A 19,712-nucleotide genomic window follows, 5' to 3' on the forward strand; every position below is an offset into this window, starting at 1 on the left:
ATCCGCTAACGTGGTCAACCCTTCAGTCATAATGCTTGGCCCAGTTTGTGGATGAATCATTCTGTTTTGAATAGTCCTGTCAAGACTGATCCCAATAGCTGTGATTTGTTGATACCCTTTTTTTCTGTGTGTGCATATTTAATTGTGTCCATGCATGCGTAAAGCGCATCTAAAATTCCACGTGGATTCTTTTATACTCATACAACAACTTCATGTGTTTTTGACCCAGCAAGTAATGTTTACCCCATATTTCAGATTAAACATGCACATTATATCGCAAACTCCATTTTCAGACAAATAAGGAAGTTTTGAAAAATTCCAATTTATTTAACAGCACAAATAAAATGATTGGTGTATTCCATTACCAGCCTCATTATTTAGAGAATATAAACAAATCTAGAATTTGATGCCAGGAACACACTCAAAAAAAGTAGGAAAAAGGATGATGAAAGTGAAAAGTTTGAATAATATACAAGTAACACAGTTCTAGGAGTTTCTACAGTAAGCAGATTAATTGGTGACAGGTGAGGGTGTCAAGATTGGTTATAAAAAGGGCATCCACCAAAGGTTTAGTCTTCTTTATCAAGCAGGGGTTGTGTCCGCTCTATTAATCTAATCTATGGTGATCAATTTGGTGACAAATTCAGTGTCTGGGGGAAATCTCAGGCCAAAAACAGAAACCACTGTTGGATGAGAGCCCACTGCATAAGAAATTGTCACCACACAATGATCATTCTCAGGTGTACCTTGGAGATTCATTGTCACCCAACATAGTCTGCAACAGTCAGTATCTTCAATTATCAAAACATGCAAATAAAAGGATGGATGAGGGAACACAATGGTAAACTTGCTTCTATCCAAACTTTATTTGAGTGTGTTACTCGCATGAAATCCTTGATTCGTTTATATTTTCTGCTGTATATACAATGAAGTTGATCATGGAAGACATTGAAAAATTTTTCCTTTGTAGTAAGTAAAGATTAAAGTTGATTAGCAAATAACAACTTTAAGTTTTTGTTGTACTTTACAAAACCCTTCAACTTTGCCTGGAATAAGATTTATGATTAGCTTAATTTTTCTGTTGCATGTATTTTACTTTCTGTGTGGTATTCAGACATTGGTTATCAATACCACTATTTTTTTTGCATTTTTAATGATGTGTTTTGACTCAGGAAAGCCTTATCGTGTGTGCAATCACACATTCCTTCGGCTAACCACCTGTAACAGAGATGCCCTTTACTTAAAAGACCAGTCTATGAACACCTTACAGCTCTGTTCAAATTGCAATGCACTTGAAGTCAGCGATTAGAGCTTGAAAATGGACACCTTTCAACGGCTACACTCAGCATCAAAGGCCAACACTGGCCCCCTTGTCATAAAATAGCCTGCTCTGGTTACTCTCTGTTTGACTTTCCAGCCAGTTTGTCACCGTCCTGATTCATGCTTTTCTTCTCAAAGAGGTTTCTTGTTGTGCTGGCAGAGAAATATTACAAAAGTTCTATCATCCTGCCACTGGCTCATTGCACAAGAATAGATGCAGCACTTGAGCAGGTGAACCTTTTTTTTTCCAGAGAGAACACTACCTCGTGTTTTTATTTCCAAAGCACTGACAAAAAGTCAGATACAAGTCTGTATCGATAGAACAGTTTTAACAGACATTGTTTATCAGTGTTACTGTGAAGCAAAAAGTCTGAAAGGTAAAGATACATTAAAAAGTTTTCATCCACTCTGATTTACACACCTTCTGTTTTAATCTGTTTTTTTTTTTTGTTTGGTTTTTTTGCTGTCTCTGTCCTTCTTGCCAGGCAATTAGCTTCAACCCCCAAAATTGTGGGTTAGTAAACACAAGGCTGAAGACAGTTCAGTTCAATCTCTAAATTTTCCCATGATCAAGTATAGTATCACCTTGCACCATGCAAAGGAGGATAAATAATTCTTCTGGTCACTGTATGTCTTCTCAGAGGCTCAGAGCTTGGTTAAAACAGTGGTCAACCCACCTGCCAGCACTACTATAGGGGTCAGGCATTTGGTCAGATAAAGTGCGTTTAAGTCAACAGGTTCATTGAAAACCACTCCAGTGGAAAGAACTCCTGGACAGGCACATACTTGGTTGGGAGCAAAAGATGCAGGCCTCCTTGAAGCAGAGCCAAGTCTAAGAAGAGGGGAAAGGTTGCTTTGGACAGATAGTGCCAGACATAAGTCAGTACTAACGTTTTTTTAATTCCTAGTTTGAACAGTGGAGGAGAATAAGTGACTGCTAAGAGGATGTGGGTGATACAAGCTTGGGGATATTGGCTTAATGTTGTATATAGCATTATATAACCCGAATTTATTGAGTAAAACTTTTGGTGATTGTCCTGATATTATTGTTTTGTATTCTTAATATTATTGCTCAGTTAATAAAAGACAGGGGCAGCTGTACCTTTGATATTACTTGAGGGTTTTTGTGGTGTCAATAATGTTTTTCCTGATCGGTACTTTGTAAAGTAAAACTACTAAAGTTACAGTTGCACTTTTAATTAATGATAATTGTAGTCAAATTTAATTTGTTGTTGAAGATTTTAGGTAGCTACTAATTTGCCTTTTCCCACACTTCTACCATTTCTTTTCTCATATGCTGCACTACAAACCCTCCGTCTGAGGACGGCGAAATACTAGCAGATAATAAATGCGCTGGCGGTGCTCCTTCCCCTTCTCGGAATCGGTTGATGGTCATTTGTGGTGAAATCGAATCCCCGCAGAATGCAGAAAGTACAACAGCACAGTCCAACCTTAGGCTAATAATGAACGGACAAGAAAATCTATTCAAATGACCATGTGGTTCCATTTGTGCTTTGTTTTACTCACTTTGACAAAGCGAAAGGAAATGCAAGCTGAAATATTAATTCTGAGTGGAACTTCTTTCTCCTTTTAAATCACGCTGTCTTAAAAATAGACATTCAAGTTGAATGTCAGCTGTAGGATAAACTCTTTTTCCTTGAAAGCAAATAAGTCAGTTGTGTGGCGTAAGTTTTGGCCATGGACACGGTGAAAAAGATTATCATGGTGTCACAAGAATCTAAATACACCCCTGCTTCTTACACTTTAAAGGCTAGCATTGTTGAGAGTGAAACTTCACAGTTGCCCTGTTGCTACTCTGTTTGACATATGAACTCAGTCAGTTGGCAGTGAGCATTATACCCAGGATTTAGCTTAATGAAGACAGTTAAAAAAACTCATTCGTCAAAACTGGGGGTTTTTCAAGTGCGCACAATTAAAGTTATTTTCCTCTCTGGTATTAATTTCGTGTTGACTGTATCCCCCTCAGGGGGGTTATCAGTTCAGATATGTAATCATTCACCCAGTTCTGTTATTCCACATAAAAAAAGAAAAAGAAAACTGGTTGTGTAAGGATGGTATAGTAGATACGCGTGTATTGTGTTATGGTGGAACAGTGGTGGATAAAAGGCCTATTTTTCAGCCCATCATCATGTGGGTAGCAGTAATCCTCTTTGCCCTCCTCCGTGTGAGTCCAGAGAAAACAGAGCAGCCGTCATGTGTATGACTGTGTGTAGGATCTTTCCCCCAACTTTATCAGATAGGGGAGTCTGATGCTTTGTTGTTCTACAGTGTGTGGGCTGTGGTCATCATGGCTCAGTAAAGGTCATCTCTTACTCTTTTTCTCCCAATGTTTCGCCTCACATCCCCTGCCCACAACATGTGTCTGTATCCAGGGTGGGGCTTCTCATCCTACGCAACCAAACAGCACTATCGTGGCCAGGCCCCTTTCCTTGTTCATTCATCAGCTCTGTCTCCCTCTCAGACTGCGTGGGTGTGTCGGGAGCTTGGATCCCTCTCCTTCCCCTCTCCCACTCTCTCTCCTGCCCACCCACCGTCTGTCTGCTGAGTTGGCCTGGGGTCGTTGTGGACGCTTGCCCTTGGGCCCCTGTGTGTATTTGTGTGTGTGTGTTGTTTGCCCCCCCGTAGCACTGTGTTATCGGTGGGATCTGTGTCTGTCTGTGTCTGCCAGTGCCGCTAGACGCAGGAGGAAGCAGGATGCGAGAGGATCAACTGTAATCTCGCAGTGCGCTTTGTCCCACACAATCCCAGTCCAATCAGTGTATTCTCTGCATGCAGGGCCGCCACTGGACATTTACATGTGCCAACAATCACATCGCTGCCGGCCCACTTACTAAGTTAGAGCGCAGAGTGGGGAAGACTTAGTCGGTCTGTGGCACAGAGATGCTGGTAGGAGGTAGAGGATGTTAAGAAATCTGGAGCTTTATTTTAGGGAGTGATGCATATCAGCAAATATGGAAATGTTGATTCTGTTTCTTTTGTAATGAGATAGGAAACATGTCATCAGTGTTATATTTGACTAGCTGATTATAGTGATGATGATAATGATATCTCTGATGATATGATGTGGTATTGGTATGTATCTGAGTAAATATGTTCACACTGAAGATGAAACAAAGTCAAATAGGATTGAAATTGAGGAAAATCCTCAACACTGTCCTCACCTGAACTTGATGATTACCTTGCACAGCACGTACAGACCTACATTTCCAGGCCTGAGCAGGTGAGGTCCTGATTTTGTCTCATCATTAGGATGAAAGGCTGTGGTGTCGGGGAGCGGGATTTGTGCTTGTTTAAGCAAGTCTGGGTGTTCATACACCTCAGGGAGATCATAGAAGAAAAAGGATGCTTTTGAAAAATTATTTTTGCCAGAGCAATTTTCTATGCCTGGGAGGCGGCTTACTTAAATTCCCATCATTTAATATTGTACCGGCAATGTGAATACTCAGATAATTGTTTTAGCTTTACTGCTCAAAGCGCTCCTTATTATATGAATCAAACTCAGGACCCTACAGTGAGTGCCTGTGCCAAAACGTGCCACTTTCCCGGCTCTGCTGTATGATGTGAGCTCTCTGAGAATGCGGAGCCTAGCTCTGGTAAAACAATATTATTTTATTGTACAGGAACACGGCTGTGCTAATTCCTTGAGCTGCAAACCTCATGGACCACAACTTTGTCTATAATTTGCTGGGAGCATATGTTCATAGCAACGGTACATAAAGCGGAACGGAAAACAGTAGTACAGAGCGCATTAGTCAGTTCAGTGATTGGTATACAAAGCTAGGGGTTTTCCTCCAACTTTCTTCCCCTTCCTTGGGGCCCTGGAGACAGTTTCCGCATCAGCTCGGCTTTGGTTACAGCTTGTTTTCAGCACATTTGGTGTCATAACTTTAAATGTTCAGTAATGTAAAATAACTGTCTGCTTTTATATCGTGTACTTGAACTTATCACATTCACATTAACTATTGACTTGCTGAGGTCTTTGCTTTCACATCCGGAATTTGCTGGACAATGCTTTGTTTTTGCATTTTTAAGATGAAAGAATGGACTCACTTAGCTTTAGCATTCAATTTCATTTGTATAGTGGAAGCGCAGCTATGTTGGGGAAAATATTAGGAAAACAGCCAATGTAATTTTTTTTTCTAAAGTTAGCATGGGATTCCAGAAACACTGAAGAGTTAATTTCCACTTTAGAAATATAATTGGCTTTTAAAAGCTGTAAATTACAGGGTGTGTTTTAAAGACCTTTCGGGTGCCATGGCTCTTAGAAAAAAAAAGTTTGTAGTATGTCAGTCCACATTACCACAAGTGTAAAGACTCCTGACCACCAGCAGGTGACACTTTTCCCTTTGTTCACTGTAGTGCCATTTGTCTGTGACAGGATGTCCTTGTGCTGAATAGATATGAAGCTTGAAACTCAAGCGCATGACTGTGTAGTTGAGATGTAATTTCTTATGCAATCCAACCCTCCTGTGTCCCCGGGGTGTGAGTGCACGTCCGGGATAAAAAGCTTTCCCCTTCACTGCCCCACCACCACCAACAGAGTCGGCTTGTGTGTAGAAGCATTTCAGCTGCACTGTTGGACTCTGCTGGTCCCTGTGTTTTGTGAGTGTGTACATCTTGGCATTTGTGCAAGTGTGTGTTTCTCTGTTGTTTGGAAAGGCTTCCACCAGTATTCCTCTGTAAATGACTTCTATCCAACCTTCTATTCATTTTCTTCGCCAAAATATTTTCTCGCTACCGAGTAGCTAGTCCTCCTCACCTTTGCAGTCATTAAGTCGGATCTTTGCTGTGGTGCTGTTAATGCACAATGTTTGCATGCTTCACTGCTTAGGTTGCACACCTTCCTTTGTGCTTGTGCAACCTGAATAGTCACAATCAGAATCAAATTTCATGGCCAACTATGCTGAAAAGGACAGAAGGAATTTGTTTCTGGTTTTAAGCTGCTTCTTAGTGCCAGAAAAAAGAAAGAAAAAAAATCTCCACAGTAAAAGTAAGATGAGACAAATCCACCAGCCAATTACAAGTAAAGTTAATCATTTATTAGAAAGCAGTTCGTGCAGCTTGTGTTTTGAAACCGATGTAAAAAAATGTGATAGACTTGCTTTTGTTAATTTGTTTCATCATTCCAACCCTTTGTCTCAAGATGGGATATAAACACAACAAAACTGACCACGAGGCTTGTTTTTGGACAGAGCAGTGGCCTCCACAGCCAGCCCCTTGTCCAAGTCCCATCAGTATATCTTTTCCCCTTTCCTCTCCTGTCAGCAACATAGTCTAACCAAGGTCTGTGATCAGTGAAGAAACCAAAAGCTGGTTGAGGTCAGCAGCTGTGTTACTACATCATCTAGCCTATACTACACTTGAACTGTCTGTATAGTACTGTTGGTTGTAAATCTCCTCTGCTGTGTCATGTAAATTTTGGCTAGCAGTGTGCTTGCGTCTGTCTCTAAACACAGATTTCCATTTTAGTGGAGAGCCGCTACATCCAGAGATTTCTTTTTGTGTCCCATTTCTGGCAGATGGTTAAAGGACATGATGGGCATCGCAGCCGGGGCCAGTGTCCAAAGTGATGTGGTCAGTTAATGTGAAGGCCAAAGCATACTGAGTCAGTAACCTTCAGTACATTTCTGGTTTTAGCTCCCGATGCAGAGGTATGACAGGATATTTTAAGGTTGTGACCTCCTGTACCTGTTCTGAGTGAAGCAAGGCCGATCTTCCCTCTTACTTCCTATTTTGGCCAGTGGAGCAGACACTTGCCACTAAACTCTATTAGACATCTGGTTTAATATTTCCCCCCATTCTTCTCTCCTGGATGTTTCCAAATTCATTGAGGTTTTTCTGGTCACTCCAATTTTCCACTGGCAGCTACCGAGGCTATCCCAGGGTGGTTCCTCCTGGAGGGCTGTCAGAACTGTGGGGCTCGCCTCTTTAGGGATTTTTGCTGCTCTTATGGGTGCTTTTCCTCCTCCAAGATTTGCCAAATTCTAGTCTGTTCAGTGTAGCAGGGTCTGTCCTTACATATAGGAACAAGAATTAAATCATTTTTCTCACATATGATGTGCACAATATTATTACTAAGTATAATGGGATTCCTGAATCTGTATTTATGGATACGGTGTATTTTGTAAATAACCCATTCATTTATTTCTGCTTCTTTGTGGTGGCAGTGTTAATGTTTTCTCTATTCCTCAATCATTTTTATAGACATACATTTTACTTCAGCACACATCAAATGAGTTGACTGGGACTGGATAGACACGAGAGACATTTAATGTTCCATACAAATGGATATCTAAGTGTTGAAAACACTGTTCTTTGTCAGCGCACGAAGAAAAAGAGGGGCTTGACTAATACAGACTGCCACGGCCCTCGTTACTGGCTTGCATTACGGCCAGATTCAGTCTTCACAGTGCCAGACGCACCAGGGGGTAACAACCAGTACAAGCCTCATCATAATCTTTTTTCCCTATGAACAGCAAAACTCAGTTGGCTTAGAAATGGGCTTGCATCTATGGCTCGGGGACCCACCCTGTCTCTGGAAACTGCCTTTATCCTGTTTTAACCATTACAGTGACGCTCTCTTGGTGCATCTATGTGCAAACATGTTTTTAACAGTGAACTAGAGTGAGGGTGGAGGGTATTGTGAGCATGTAGTGTATTTTTATTATGTGGCTAGTCATTGAGCATTGCATGTGTTCACATATGAGCGCCTACATTTGTGCCTGTGTGTGTGTGTGTGTGTGTGTGTGAGATGGGGGCAGCAGAATGTTACCACAAGCTGGTGGGGCACAGTGCAGCTTCTAACCAAAAAAGCGAGCGGTTGTGAGTCAGTCCCTACTGGGCAAACCTGTGGCTATGGTATTAACTCTACAGTGCCAGTCCCAGGATAGGAAATTAACAGTGGCTTTGGATGAAAACATCTCTGAGAGTTCAGAAAGTGCCCCTGAGACTAGAATAAGAGGTGTGAAATCCCTCTGAAGAGGAAATTAAATGGAAAATAGCTACATATGGATGCATAAATGCATTATATTTAGCTCTATGTAAATTAAATTATTTTCAAATTAAAGAGATGCATACAATTGAGCATACAAAGGCAATACAAATGCCGCTGTGTAAGTACATGTTAGTATTCTGCACTAGCAAAAAGAGTTATTGTCAGGTTACTAGTAGCAACTGACGGCTCTTGGAATCACAGCAAACTACACACAGTGCATTCACGTGGACACACAATCTAATCCATACGAGCGCATCAGTATTTTAAATTTTGTTGAAATTAGGCTCAGTCAGAAGACAGAGGTTTTCCAAGATTCTGGCGTCCGAACCAAAGATACTCACTGTGGAGCTACCAGGGGCGGAGTGGCCATTGGGATGACTGGGAGATCTCCCAATGAGCTCAAGAGAACCAGCCTGCAGACTGCCCTGCACAGCCGTGTGAAGTTAATGAGCGGCCCATTGAGTCAAAACTGTTGTCAGTCAAGCATGTTCCCATGAAAATCTCCAAGATCTCTGACAGCTATACCAGAAAGTAGTCCAACCAATATATATAACACTTGGTGTCTCTCTACATCTCACTCATGGTTGCTGGAGTATCAAACTCACTCTCATTAATCCAGCCTACTGATTTTTGTTTAGCCTCCTATCTTCATCTAATTCTTTTTTTTTTTTTTTCAAATGTTACACTTTATTGTCAATTGTGTGATTTTGCCTTCTGCCATCTAGTGGTCATATTTCCGTTAAGTCCATACATTTTGTTTGTGTAGTTGATATATGGGAGGTGGAGGGGATGGGTTGGACCAGTTGTGGGCCTGTGGTGGGCCGGTGCAGACAGAATTGTCCCGGTGGATTTTTGTGTCCCACTCAGCCCCTGGGAGCTACTTTCGGCTTTTAATGTCTATACAAGCCAAACATAGCCAAAATGAAAATCCAAAGGATAGATTACATGATAAGTCAAACAATGGCAGGTAGACCCATTGTTTACAATCTGAACATGTGAAACGAAAAGTAATGGAGGAAAACAACATTCTGGCTCATCAGTTACTTGTTGAATTTAATGCTCCTTTCCACTCTTCACCCCTGTCCAACTGACCCCAGGGTAATGCTCACCAGGTTCATGTACACACGTCTTTTGTTGTGCAGGGATGTTTTCACTGCTTTCAAACAAAGAAAATAACCTCTCAGCTTGCTGTAGTTATCATTTAAGTTAAGTTTTTTAAGTTAAGTCTTTATTTGTCATGTATATACATGAAATACACCAAAATTGTCCTCCACATTTAACCCATCCAGGTCAGCACCTGTTGAACACACACAGGGTCACACACTCATGGAGACAGCTGCCATACACTGGAGCAGTGGGCAGCCAATTACAGTGCCCAGGGAGCATGGGGGTACGGTACCTTGCTCAAAGGCACCTCAGCCATGACAAGGAGGTGAACTGCCACCCCTCCAGCTGTCAGTTCACCAGTCTTTGAGGGGTGAGAGTGGAGATCGAACCGCCAACCTTCAGGTTATTGGACAACCACACTCACCACCTCCTCAAAGGAGCCAAAGCAGTTTCGTTGTTGGCATCTCTCACAGTTACTATCAGCTACACAACGGTACCACAAACTTCAGAGGAGGCATTACCTCCCTTACCTCTTCTCGGGAGCTACAATTCATAGTTATTGCTAACTCTTTTAATATTTGTTTACATTGGGCTGCACTAACCTTTTTTTTTTTGGCCAAATTGCATATGCCATACTGTATTTTTCTGTCATGTTTGAAATATTTCAGATTTTGCTTCCCTGCAGCTCTGGCTCCATATATATATATATATATATATATATATATAAACATCTTCTTCATTTGCTCACTTTACGATATTCAGGACACTATTGTAGATATAACTGTAACATCGGAATATTTTATTCATACAATTGACAGCTATTACAAGCAGTTTTTTCACATTGGTGTTTTACCAAACTCAAAATGGTTTTGGCTCCTCGTGTACTCTGAAAGTTTTGCATATTTATTTAACCTTCCACTGATAACATCTGACAAGTTTGAGCTTGTTAAAGACAAACTGCAGTGTAATACAGCATGCAAGTCCTTGACTGGTTATCATTCCACAATAATGATTCTAAAGGAAAATCATCAGAGCTCCTCTATCTAATGTGAGCAGACTTCACTTACAAATAAATCCATCGCTGAGAAATTTGTTGAGCCATATTTGGCTCTTCAAACCAAAAACCTCTGCTGTGTGTGACGTTGACTTCCAACATCCAGGTCCAGGAGTTTAAGCTTTTAGGAAATACATGGATGTTTTTTTTTTGTTTTTTTTTGCTAAACTAATCTGAAGAATTTCTTAGCCGTTACTCTTAAAACCATTACAGAAACGATAAATTATCATGGAGCCTTTGGCTCTATGAAGTGCAGGAAAAAAAGATACTTTTTACCTAGAGAGGTTTCAATAATTGCAACTGAGTACATTACACAACAGACATCAAAAGCCTTAGAAAACATTCCTCTCCAAAGGCTGAAAGGCCCCTTGAAACACTCTGCGGTTTGCCTTGTTTCTGATGATCTGCCCCTTCCAGATTACTGCCACTTGAAGGGAGAGCAGAGCTGTAATAACCCACAGCCCTCTTTAGAACAGGAGGTACCTTTTAAGTCAGAGCCCTCTCAAGACATTAGGAGAGTCGTGGAGAACTCTGAGATATTAAGGCAGAGAAAGGAATTGTCTGGAGTGGTTGTTGTCATTGTCCTTGTGGCCAAAATGTGTCCCCCAGTTCTGTGTGGGGCTCCTTTTTCATTTGAACATCCATTACTTATGTGCAACATAAATGTTTTCATGACAAGAGTATGACTTACTTCAGTGCTGAAACAATAAATCAGCAGACAATAAAGAATTAAGAATTGCATTAATCATGTCAAATATTTTCTGCTTTTAGCCACTCAGATGTGTGTTTTATTATGCATAGGAAATTATACTATATGATTACCCCAAAAAAGTGTTGTAAACTTTAATTGTATCCATACATTTTCTGTTCTTGGTTTGCTGGGAGCTGAAACCTATCTCATCTCTGAGAAAGCGAGGCACAGTACACTGTACACAGGACACTGTGAGGAGGTCACAAGTCCATCACAGGGCCAGAAAAAGTGACAGTCAGACATGCAGTCTCATAGTCATTCCTACAGTCAACTTAGAACTGATTAACCAAAGACATATGTGTTTGTCCCAGACGAAACTGGAGCACCCAGAGGAAAACTAATGCAGGCACAGGGAGAACATGCAAGCTCCAAAGCTGAGATTCAAATGAGGAACTTTCTTGCCATTGAGTGACAGTGTCAACCTCTGCAACACTGTGCCACACCCACATTTATTTTCAAAATACGTAATTAGTCTGATTTTCTTTAAGATACATCATTGAGATGTAGTGGGTTTTTTTTTTTACCATGAAAGTGCATTTAATTCATTGACTCAGTTCATCATGGAAACCTTCGAGAAATGGGGTCACAGGGTCAAAGAAACTAACTGGATTGATAAGTTTCACACTGAAGTAAATATATATGAGTACATTCAATCTGGCTTTAGCTGCTGGTCTTGTCTCTTGCACTCCATGCTGCATCTGGTTTAGGCACTGCAGAAGGTTTTCTTTCTCGTCAGTAATCGGGATGAGTGAGGCAGTGAGACCTGCAGACCCCAGCTGTGTGAAGTGTGGGCAGCAGTACAAGGTGCTCCTGCAGAGGAATTCAGCACTTTGGACAGCACCTAGACCAGCTCTCCCCACTCTGGAATTCCAGCACTGCACTCTTGCAGGCTGGGCCCAAGGATTTTGCGGTCGGAAATGAGACCACATTTCTACCAAGGTGCAGGAGGGAAGCTGTTTAGGAGAGGGAAGGAAAATTTGTGACCTATCAAGACAATGTGCCAAATGTGGAATATCTGTGGCGTTAGAAACAAAGTAATTCTCTGCAGTGTTTGGTATTGAGACTAAAGTAGCATGGTGAAAGTTTGTATTTTATTCTAGGTCTTCTTAAAAGAAATCTCTTCTCTCCCTCAGGCAGTCGGGAAGCAGCTTTCACCTATGCCATCACGGCAGCAGGGGTTGCCCACGCTATCACAGCTGCTTGCAGCCAGGGCAACCTGAGCCAGTGTGGCTGCGATCGAGAGAAGCAGGGGTATTACAATCAAGAAGAAGGCTGGAAGTGGGGAGGCTGCTCGGCTGACATCAAATACGGCATTGAGTTTTCTCGTCGCTTCGTAGATGCCCGTGAGATTAAAAAGACTCCCCGTCGCCTGATGAACTTGCATAACAACGAGGCGGGCAGAAAGGTAAGGGAGGCTTCTCGGATGGTCATGCTTTGCCACACGTGTTTTGAGAGAAACACCTGTGTGGTAAAGCCTTCTTAAATCAAGGGACAGTGTTTTAAATGAGAATGAATGAGAATGCAGTGAGGTCACGTTGACACACAAAAAGATCCCCTTATTAGTCTAACCTTTACTAATTATACTTGTAGTAGATTTTCCTTAGCAATGGTGGATTATAATTACATTTTCAAATACACTGATTTTGTTTGCAACTTTAGGCAAAGGGTAGTAATCAGGATAATTTTCCTTTTTTTCTATGTCATGGCTTTGCTGCAGGCACTATCGGGTCTAACCTGGAAAAGATTCTGCTCGAGAAAAAAGTCCAGCCAGGCATTACAAAGACTGTTCTGAGATCACAAAAACCCATAACAGAGCCTGAGGTTTTTTTTTAATTCATACTTGGAAATGCATTGTATTGAAGGCTTTGATACAACACTCGTGAATGAATCACTACTTCTGAAAAGAACAAAAAACTAAATGGCTAATGCGGGGGAAAGAGGCAGAGACAGGGGAGAAATATTCCGATGAAAGAGTAATTGATGAGCACAGTGTAGGCAGAATGAATGATTGCTTTCCTGTTTATAAAGCATGCTAACTGGGTGGGACACATTGAAGTTGAGGGTGATAAAACAGAAAGGGACTCGTGAACTCTCTGACTAATGTGAGACAAAAATTCGGACCAAAATCAATGAGCAGAGTTTTGTTTCAAATATGTCATTGTTAATAAATAACATGAAATAGTGCTCCTCTAAAGATGCATTTCAAATGTGTGCGTCCACACATGAATGCAGAGATGGGTGTGTCTGCGTTTTCCAGTGAAGAGGAGCAAACAGTCCCAGAAAAAGTCATACAGTCATGTGATAGACAACTGTGATTGATCAAGTTGAGTAAATGATTGTCCCGTTAACCTTTCGGCAGCTTGTTTTGCCTTGGCCAGATGTTATTATTTCTTCTGATCCAAGGAGGGAATCTTTTATTTATGAGAGAGTTTGTTGGGAAACTTCATTACGGGCATGTTTGTTTGCAATTAGTCCTCTCAGAACAGCCATGGAGGATAGATATAGAGATCATGCCTGAGAGGTAAATAAAAGAGAAGATGGTATGCTGACAAATGGATCTGATTAATAACTTGGGCTTTATCATGTCCACTGGGAAAATGAAGCGTGGCCACTGGCTGCCAGATGGAGGACAGCCATTCCTTCTTTCCAGTTCCTTTCATGGAATTATGGAGTGTAAAATTAGGAACAGGATATTATTGCAGTTGTCTGCACAATACCAAAACATGTCACTGCCATTTGACTGCCTCTATTCAGGGTGTGAATCAGGCCAACAATGCTGGTGTTAACACAGCAGACTGATAGGGTCTGTGCTGCATGCCAGGGTGTTGGCATGTTGGACTGTCAGAGCTGGCACTCTTCCTGTTCTCACTCTGAAGCTCGTAAACTCAAACTTGATAATTATTCTTCCGGACCATCTCATGGTTTGTTTGAACGTGCACACATAGTCAGTTCATGAATGTTGGGCAGATGTTTAAAAAAAAACAAAAAAACAACTGAAACTTATTTTGTGTATAAACGCGAGAAGCATTTGAAATACATCAAAATTTGATTGTTAAGAACCCCTCAGGCAATATGTGGATATCCTGTAGTTGTGTTAAAGAGAAGGTAGACCCTCGTAGAAAAACAATAGTGTGAAATCGTCTGGTTCAGATAGGCCTTAAATGAGGTAACTACAACCTCTAGCAGCAAGAAAACCCCCAAAAACATGCAACATATTACACCATGCTATTATTGATTGGACAAATATTAAGTCGAAATGCAGAGGTGTAGGAAGGAGTTTCATTATTAGGGTTAAAAGCAGCCAGGTAGTTTTTGTATAATATGTCATGCATTATCTGAGTATTTATCAGTATTTATCAAATTTTAAGATCTGGTAAAGACCAGACTAGTGCATTACAGTCTGGAGTAAACTATCAATGCTAACCTGCCTTACACCCAGGAAGCCAAAGGCAAATCCAAGCTACTATACAGTCTGGATCATTTGTATACACAGCATACAAATCAGGATTCTCCCCATTATTAGACCAAAATTAGAATTAAGTTTTGTTGCAGAAGCATTGGAATCATAAATACCAAAGTAAAAGAAATGGAACCTATCAGAATCCAAATGCAATCGTCACTATAACTGAACAACAGGGGCAATCATGATCAATCAAAAGATTTGCCTGCTTCGACACACAAAATGAAAAGTTTTTGGGAGTTAAAACAATTCAACTTTATTGTTTAATAATGTTTGCTTGAAAATGAGATGAGAGAAGACCGAGAAAAACTTCAGAAATAAAGACATGCCTGAGGGAGAGCAAGTGTCCAACCAGGCCGCCCGACCACATCACCAGCATCCAGTTGAGTTGCTTACTTTATGACAGAATATGGCTGCTGTCATATGCACAAAAAACACAAATATAGAATTGTCGGATCAATAATAAATTAAAGGCAAGAGAGTAGAAGAAAAATGATCCTGACTTTGATGAGAGAGGAAACTGTACCTCGAATGGGATACAGCTGAGATTTTGTTTTCCAATCACTGATATGGGCCATCATTAAAACAGAAGACTATAATTACAAGATTAGATTCTGTGACCAAACCAAATGTAAAAGAACACCCACTGAAACACCACATCCCTTAAATCTTGCAAGAGAGGGGGGGTGTTTGACAAGCAATCTTTTAGATGGGAATCTGGTCATATTGGACTAATCAGTAACAGATCAGAGGCTTTGATGGACACAGTTTAAGTAAATGTTTCCATGCATCTGTCAGGCTCCTTATGCCAGGCATTCCTTGTGGTTTTTGTGCTGTGCATTTTTGGAAATCCTCGCTCTGAATCAACATCGCTGCAAAGCTGACAGCTGACCCCGGCTTTTATGTATTTGGCGTGGGGGGGAGGTGGAGCTGGCTCATGTTTTTTCAATCAAATGTCCTTAAACCGGGAAACTGTGACCACATGCCTGTATAGACAAGACCGATAGAGATACTGAACATCACTTGTGTATGTTCATAAGTGTCGAATAGAAGAGGATGACTTGTGTCTCTGGAAAGGCCAGGAGCCAGGAAAAAGCTGCACAACCAAGATCTTATTCAACAAAGACACATGCTTCGTTCTAGCAAGTCAGGGGTTCCTTAATTGCCTTAAAAGACTCATGTCTGGACTCTTAGAGATGTGTTAATAGGATCTGTTTGAACTTCACCCCTTCTGTTCTTTTTTTTTCTTTGCCTTTGAGATTAGTTCAGCAGAACTTCAAGATGGTACAGTTTTAAGACTTTTTTAAAATGACTGTCTTAGTCTCAGTGAGCAAAGGATTAACACTTAAATACTGATGACAGCATACAATACTTACCATATGCGCCAGGATTAGAGGGAGAACTTTCCTTCCTGTTTGCCATATGCGTTAGATGACCTCAAAGAAAAATTTAGATTTTAGGGTTTGAGGAAAAGAGACACTCTCTAAAAGTGTACATTGTTTCTAGACTTTACATCACCATATTTAAACCCTTTTTCACCCTTATATGTCAGAATATTATGAAGTCACACAATCCTTGAGTGTCTTGTCCAGTTGTGAACATTCAATTGAGCTTGTCTTGTGTTAAAATGCAAGTGCAATGCTTTTATTTACAAGATTTCAGTCAAGTTGGCCGATGCATAAGACTTATGTTTATTTTTCTTCTTCTCTGATGTGGTATACAGAAAATAGAGAAAATTACAGGATTGGATATTACCAGTGAATACAATTTCCCCTTTTTCAGAACATGCCACTGCATGCAATACTTGGCTAAAAATTCAGATATGTTTGGATTAGCCTTTTTCACAGAGATCAGCTGGATAAGACTGGATAAGTGCCTGTGGCAGCAAGTCATCAGCATAATTATTACTTATTAGAAGCATCAGTAGTAGATGGAAATGCCTTTTTGTTTTCATGTACATGCAGCAACAGAAAGTCTGCATCTGCCTAACGCTTTTTGTTCATGAAAAACCTAGATAATTCTTTATGCTTATCATTCAAACTAAAGCATTATCTTGTCAAAAAGCATGTGTAATTTAACAGTGACACATAGAGGGAATGCACATGATGTGATCAGGCATGCGACTATTCTTGGGTTCTATATGTTAGATTTATGAGTGGATATCAATATTGTCCATGGTGACATAATTTAGACATGATAAGCTATTTCGCATCTACCATTTATAGTCCATGTGACAGCAATGTTTTTTCTAGGGTTTGAGGCGAAAAAAAGGAGGGTAACAGCACTCCTTTTGGTCTGCGTTTTGGATGGGAGTTAGATGTTAGGTAGTCTTGACAACCTCACGGGAACAATAACAAATCTACTCTTCAAGTTAACTTTGTCAAGAAAGTGACTTAACATTCAAGTTTGTTCCAAATATGTTCAAGTGAAGCTTTTACTGATGTTTGATGTATAATTAAATCACACTCCGAACCCTTCTTTGTTAATCCGGATCTTCAGGTTAAGAAGTCAAATATTTTGCCAATGCTATGCATCAAGGAGGTAATGGAAAAAAAGCTTATTAGAGACCACAAAAGTGGCAGAAAATTGTGCCCCCAAGGCATTTGAACTGTCTCACAACTGTGTTTACATATGACATGGGCTGCATAGTGAATACTACACTGATTTCATCCATGCTTAAAGTTTTGATGACAAAAGTTAGACTAAAATTCAAATATTCAAAGATCCGGGTACAGGTGGCTGACTGCTTGCCAGTCACTGTAAGTAGGCATCCATTGCTTACCTCTTATTTAGTCCAGCCTTGCACATTGTTTGGGTTTCATTTGTCCACATATTTGTGATGTTTTGGCTGTAAATACCAGCACAATGGAGTTTCAGAGAACACAATAAAGCTGAAATCTGCTCTGAAGTTTAATTACATGTGGATGTTGTTTGGTTTTCCCTATCACTCTGCAGGTTTTAGAAGAAAGGATGAAGCTAGAGTGCAAGTGTCACGGCGTTTCAGGCTCCTGCACCACGAAGACCTGCTGGACTACACTTCCAAAGTTCCGTGAGATTGGCTACGTACTCAAGGACAAGTACAATGAAGCTGTGCACGTGGAGGTAGTCCGGGCTAGCCGACTGCGTCAGCCCACCCACCTCAAGGTAAAGCAGACTCAGGGCTACCGTAAGCCCATGGAGACAGACCTCGTTTACATTGAGAGGTCACCCAACTACTGCGAGGAGGATGCAGCCACAGGGAGCGTGGGCACCCAGGGACGCCTGTGCAACCGCACCTCGCCGCATACGGACGGCTGCGACCTAATGTGCTGCGGTCGGGGCTACAATACACACCAGTACACCAAAGTGTGGCAGTGCAACTGTAAGTTTCAATGGTGCTGCTTCGTCAAATGCAACACGTGCAGTGAGAGGACGGAGGTGTTTACCTGCAAATAAGGACACAAGGAACTCCAGTGTCAGGAGGTGAAGCACCGAGGACTAGCTGAATGAGGAAGACCCGCGAGAGCGAGATATCAGTGAGCAGTGAGAGATTTTAAAACTGAACAAACGGAATTTACACTATCAGCTCTTCATGGCATTGTTTTGCACAGCAGAATCTATCTAATTGCTTTTCAGAAAGTAATTGCTAATTATCAGTAGGTCATAGCCCAGAACTTTACTGTCACATAGAGATTGTGCTCATGTACTGATGTATCTACAGTGAAGTTGGGACTACCCATAAGGAACGAGGCCCTCGGCGGGAACTGCGCTTTGCACTCTGGGATTTGTAACAGCTCAGTTCACACAAGACTGGCAGGGGGAGGAACTCAGAGCAACATGGGAATTGATTAAAATGTCAGCAGCTGATGTAAGGTGACTGGGTGAGATCTGTCATGTCTTTGATGAAACACATTTGTAGGTTTTGTCGAATTTTCACTCAAGGGGAGCTTAAATGAATCTTGACAAGAACCCCATAGATTTTCTGGGGTCTGTGTTGGAGGTCTGTAGAAATGAAGAACATTTTGTACGTATGGCGCATCATGTTGCACCAAAATATGAGTGGAGAACTCTGTTAAACCCTCTGCTGCCAACTGGAATATGGTGGAGTATGTTAGTTTTCCAGTAACACTGGAACTGTCTGTTCTGAACACTGAAAATAAATTGTCTTTATTTATGTTGTAGTATCTTAAAACAAAGCACTAACGGGTAGAGATGTCTTTTTTTTGTACTAAATGTAAAGAAAGATACTTTTTAGAAACTCTGACTGAAGGTGTGTGTCTGTTAGAAAATGACCCCACAATTCCTAAAACACAAAAAAGAGAGAAAGCAAAGTTTCACTGCTACTGGTGTGTTGACAGCAAAATACATCATTACAGTGTGTCTCACATTCCAACACCTTGATTCTGGTTTATTGTGGCATAGTTTGTTTGCAGGCCTATTTCACCCTGAGCAGTTAAATCTATTTGGATGGTTTTCCAACATCCGTTACGAGACAGTGGAGAGAAGACTCATTTAACTGCTGAGATCCTCCTCACTACAGAAAACATGAACATTAAAACTGTGCTGGATGTGTTGTCGAGTGCTAAACTCATATTTTCTATTCAGATACCACTGATGAACTAAATAAACTCCCGTTTGACAAAGTTTGACAGTTTATTTTTACAGTTGAACTTGCAGACTTTATAGTTAAAAGTTTTCTCTGCTTTTCTTCTACTGAGATTTGATCATTCATATTTACTTTCTCTGAATGGTACTGTAGCGGTGTGTTTTTTCTCTAGTCTAGATTAGGTTTTCCACAACATCGACATCAAGGGAATATTTTATCAAAACCTGGATCTGATTTTAGGGAATACAAAATAATTGCTATCAGTTTTTATAACTTTGTACTCCCAATGGGTATTGCTATGAGATGAAAATATGCTAATACAACCATGCCAAGGCAAAAATAGATCTTATAATGCTTTATTGCACAAATACAAAAAGTAAAGCAAAGTCTGTTGAAGTTGAACCAGTCTGGAATTAATAC

At 40.8% G+C, this 19,712-nt stretch overlaps 1 protein-coding gene across 2 annotated transcripts in view; it reads left to right on the plus strand.

Moving 5' to 3' along the window:
• The window catches only part of wnt7bb (wingless-type MMTV integration site family, member 7Bb), a 31,253-nt gene extending 11,924 nt beyond the window's left edge, over window positions 1–19,329 (plus strand). For both annotated transcript variants that reach the window (XM_072386255.1, XM_072386254.1), the window contains exons 3-4: window positions 12,381–12,652; window positions 17,663–19,329. In XM_072386255.1, the coding sequence (XP_072242356.1) occupies window positions 12,381–12,652; window positions 17,663–18,142 (752 nt within the window). In that variant the 3' untranslated portion in view covers window positions 18,143–19,329. The remainder of the gene's footprint in view (window positions 1–12,380; window positions 12,653–17,662) is intronic.
• Window positions 19,330–19,712: the final 383 nt, after the last annotated feature.

Source organism: Leuresthes tenuis, unplaced genomic scaffold, assembly GCF_036924035.1.
Source record: "Leuresthes tenuis unplaced genomic scaffold, fLeuTen1.0.hap1 SCAF_5, whole genome shotgun sequence".
Lineage (NCBI taxonomy): Eukaryota > Metazoa > Chordata > Actinopteri > Atheriniformes > Atherinopsidae > Leuresthes > Leuresthes tenuis.